At 26.6% G+C, this 4181-nt stretch overlaps 1 protein-coding gene across 1 annotated transcript; it reads left to right on the plus strand.

Annotated features, from left to right (window-relative positions):
• The first annotated feature begins 86 nt into the window (after positions 1-86).
• Positions 87-1136, plus strand: LOC122859805 (protein roadkill-like). The gene is made up of 3 exons (XM_044163492.1): positions 87-328; positions 590-741; positions 814-1136. Exons 1-3 carry the CDS (start codon positions 87-89, stop codon positions 1134-1136), a joined length of 717 nt encoding a protein of 238 aa, XP_044019427.1.
• The last annotated feature ends 3045 nt before the right edge of the window (positions 1137-4181 follow it).

The following is a 4181-nucleotide window of genomic DNA, read 5'->3' on the forward strand; positions in this document are numbered from 1 at the left end:
GTTAACCTGTGCAAATACTGAAATATAATTGTGTCTAAGAGGAATTTATTTGTTAGTTTGAAAATCAATTATAATTAATATACATAATGATGTCAGAAGTTGCTAGAGCTCCCCAGGATTCCATTAGACTTGTAACATCACAACATTTACTAGACAATCGTACTGATATGGAAACTTGTGGATTGGCATATGAATGGACAATTAAAAACTGGAATCGGTATCATCAAGAAATAATTGAATCACCAAGTTTTTCATCTCATTATTCGGATTTTAACGATGAATGGATTTTGAGAATAGATTCAAATTATCGAACTAGTCTTACTTATATGTCAGTTCAGCTACAACTTCAATCATTCAATAATACTTCGAAATTTCAGACAGAATGTATATTTTCAATTCATAAAAAAAATGAAGAAATTCATAAAAAAATTTTCACTAAATCTCGAGGAAAAACTGAATGGAATGTAAATATTTTCGGATTCGGTCCATGGGAACCATTCTATGGATATGTTAAAAATGATGAAATTAAAGTTTGTTGTACTATAACAATGTATAGAACAAAAATAAATAATTCTGATGTAATTTCAAGATTGAATGCAACACAAAAATTGAGTGCAGACTTGAAAGAACTTTTGTTAAATGAGCAATTATCTGATGTTACCATTCAGGTGGGTAAAAAATCATTTCCTGTCATCAGAGGCATTCTTGCAGTACGTAGTCCTGTTTTTGCTGCAATGTTTAGTCATGAACAATTAAAAGAAAATGAAAAAAATAAAGTTGTCATTGAAGATATTGATGAAGATGTTTTTGAAGAATTTTTACATTTCATTTATACTGGTGAATCACCAAATGTTGCCAAAATGCCAATGGATCTACTTGCTGTGGCTGAAAAATATCAGGTTGATTGTCTTAAAAATGTTTGTGAAAAAGTTATTGGTAAAAGGATAAATTTTGATAATGTTGCAAGTATACTTGTTTGTTCTGATAGTTATAATCTTGAAATACTGAATGACAAGTGTTTAGAATTTATGAAAAACAATTTACAATCTGTTTTGTCAAGTGAGACATTTAAAGTTGAGAAAAAAAAACATTCTGAATTTTTTTTAAGTGTTCTTGAGAAATTGTTGTTGTCATAAATAAATGAAAATAAATTGGAAAATAAATCAATAAAAAAAATTGAAATTATATTATTTATAGAATATTATTTTTGAACTCATTTTGTTATCAAATTTAAATGTCTGTAATAATCATATTTAAAATTTATACCAAATTTAATAATTATCTAGATAAATTCTTTTTTTTTTTTTTCACAGATCTTTCAGTTCAAACTATCTTTTGAATTCTTTTAAAAGCAACATGTACAATTTCCATAGCAATAATGGATAATTTCTGAAAAAAATAAAAAAAAGATTGAACTGTTAGTTTACTTTCAACTAATTGTTGTTGATTTCTGTCAATTTTTATTGAATTAATAATTGTGTCAATTTGATAAAAATACACACACACACACACACACACACATAACCTTTGATTAGTTTTCAAAAGGTGTTTTCTTTTTTTAAAATATATAAATATATAAAATTTTACAATAAATTTAATATTTTCATTAATTATTGTGCCTATTGAGCTGTTATTTTGATTAATCTAAAGATTAACTAGTTATAAAGATATGTTTAAAAAGTAAGAAAAATTAATTAATACTTAATTATTAAGCTAAGCTGTTTCGTTGAATATGTCACAATATAATTTATAAGCTTTATATTTGTTTATGTTTTTGAATAAAAAAATTTAAAATACTTGAAAATTATAGTTTTATTTAAAAAATATGGATGTTAAATTATTAAAAAACTGGACAAATGCCGAGTCAGTAGTGATGAGAGAGATCATTAATTATTTAATTACTTCTTATATGTATACCTATTGGTGCAAACACTATAGTTCTTCACTACCCTAGCGGAACACTCAACAACAGTTTGATAGCGACTTGTTAATGACATGGGTCAATAGCAAATTCGTAGCAACTCAATAGCTAGTCAATAGCTAGTCAATAGCAAAAAAAAAAAAAAGTACAAAATACGATATTTATCATTGTTATTGTTTAATTGTTTATTATATTGTTTATTTTTAAATTTCATGTATTGTTGTTGAAAACTTTTAAAAAAACAATATAATAAACAATTAAACAATAATAATGATAAATATCGTGTTTTGTACTTTTATGAATAACTAATAGTGAATATTTCATGTCATTCCATTCTCGCGGTAAGTTTCCATAAATTACCAAAACTCAGACAACAACGAATGACAGCTCGGACATAACCTAAAAATTTAACATCATTCTTCGCTATCATTGTGAGAAATGACATCGAATAGCTATAATAATAGTAGGAACATTGTTAATTTTTCCTTAATTTATAGATCATTTAATATGTTTAGTGTAATGTAGAGCCTTTGTAATCCATAATTCTTTTTGCTATTGACTTGCTACTAATTTGCTATTGAATAAGCGCCCATGTCATTAATGACTCTTCCGCTAGGGTAAGTGTTGCTGGTCTTTTAATATTTTTGTTTATTTGAAAAAAAAAATAAATTACACAAATGTATAAATAAGTGTACTCATACATACTGAATTGACTCTGGTAGAAATAATCTCTCCAGACTTTCTCGGGATTTCTCCGGATTTCTCATGATTTTTCCGTATTTCTCCGGATCTCTCCGGATTTTCTACGTAATTGAGACTGCCGGAAATATTTACGGAGTAATCTCTAGACTATTTCTATAATATCTTCGGATTTTTTCCGGAATTTTGACTTAAAAAAACAAACACAAAAAAATGGAAAAATTAATACAAAAAACTAGAAATAAGAGTTTACATACGAAAAATAAAAAAGAAATTTTTTCTGAGAAAATTCGAAGAAAATCCGGAGAAAACCCGAAAAAAGTCCGGAATAATATCTCCGGAAGTCTCAATTGCGTAGAAAATACGGAGAGATTATTTCTGGCAGGGGATAATAATAATAATAATAATGTTAATGAAAAAGAAATATCAAGAAGTGACAATAATAATTCATAAAATATAAGTAAATTAAATTTTTGATGCGTTTGACGTTATATAGTTATACCATGAGTGTTGATAAATCTCGAAATCTATCGATTAGAAGCGTTATAATTCAATTCTTTTAATTGATACTTTTCTTCAGCCTCATCAAACCACATTTTAATTCGTTGTAAAGTAATATCTTTATCATGATCTATACATTTTGAATAAACCCATCGTTCAATTTTTGTTTTTTTTATCAACGAGTGAACTACCTGATTCAACATGTTTTTTCCATTGTTTCAATTGTTTCTTGTTTTTTAATTGTTGACAACCAGTTTCAATTTTTATTTGTTCAAGAGTATATTTAGGATGAGCATTTGCAGCTTGAACAACTTTTTCTTTTTCTTCAAATGTTATATATTTATTTAATTTTTCATTGGTTTTTCTTGTTTGGACTGATAATGATTCAGAGTTATCAGCTTCACTATTGAGTCACTTGTTGTTGTTGATGTTGTTGATGTTGTTGTCTCTAATTGTTGAATATCAGTTGAGTCATCAGTTAATGACTGGATGATTATCTTATTCCTTCAGTAGTTTTTTTTCTTTATTATCTGTAACTAATTAACAATTTTATTATTTTTATTTATTTAACATAAATGATAATCAAGTTGAAATAATAATAATAATTATTATTTATTACTTATCAAATGGTACTCTCAATTGATTTTTCATAGCTAAACTGTATTCAATGATTTCAAGCCAACAATCAAATCCAACAAGCCATTCAGGACATACTTCTTTTTGAGGTGTTATATTCCTTGGGATAAGGAAAAAGTTGAACAGCTTCTACTGCCCATTCTATAAATATTTCTGGTGTTATTTGTTCGTTCTTTTTTGACGCAGCAAACATTTTATCAAATATAAAATTGTATACTTTCATTGTTCTGATGAATGTTACATCCTGCTTTAAATCATGCAACAAGTCAAGACCCACTGATGTCAATCCAAAATCACTTTCTGATTGATGAAAATTTTGACGAAAAAAATTCAACGTATTCAGCTTATTTTCAATGGTCACCGATGATGATTCAATTGTTACATCATTTAAAATCACTTCTTTATCATCTTTAACATGGTTATT

Source organism: Aphidius gifuensis, linkage group LG6, assembly GCF_014905175.1.
Source record: "Aphidius gifuensis isolate YNYX2018 linkage group LG6, ASM1490517v1, whole genome shotgun sequence".
Classification (NCBI taxonomy): Eukaryota; Metazoa; Arthropoda; class Insecta; order Hymenoptera; family Braconidae; genus Aphidius; species Aphidius gifuensis.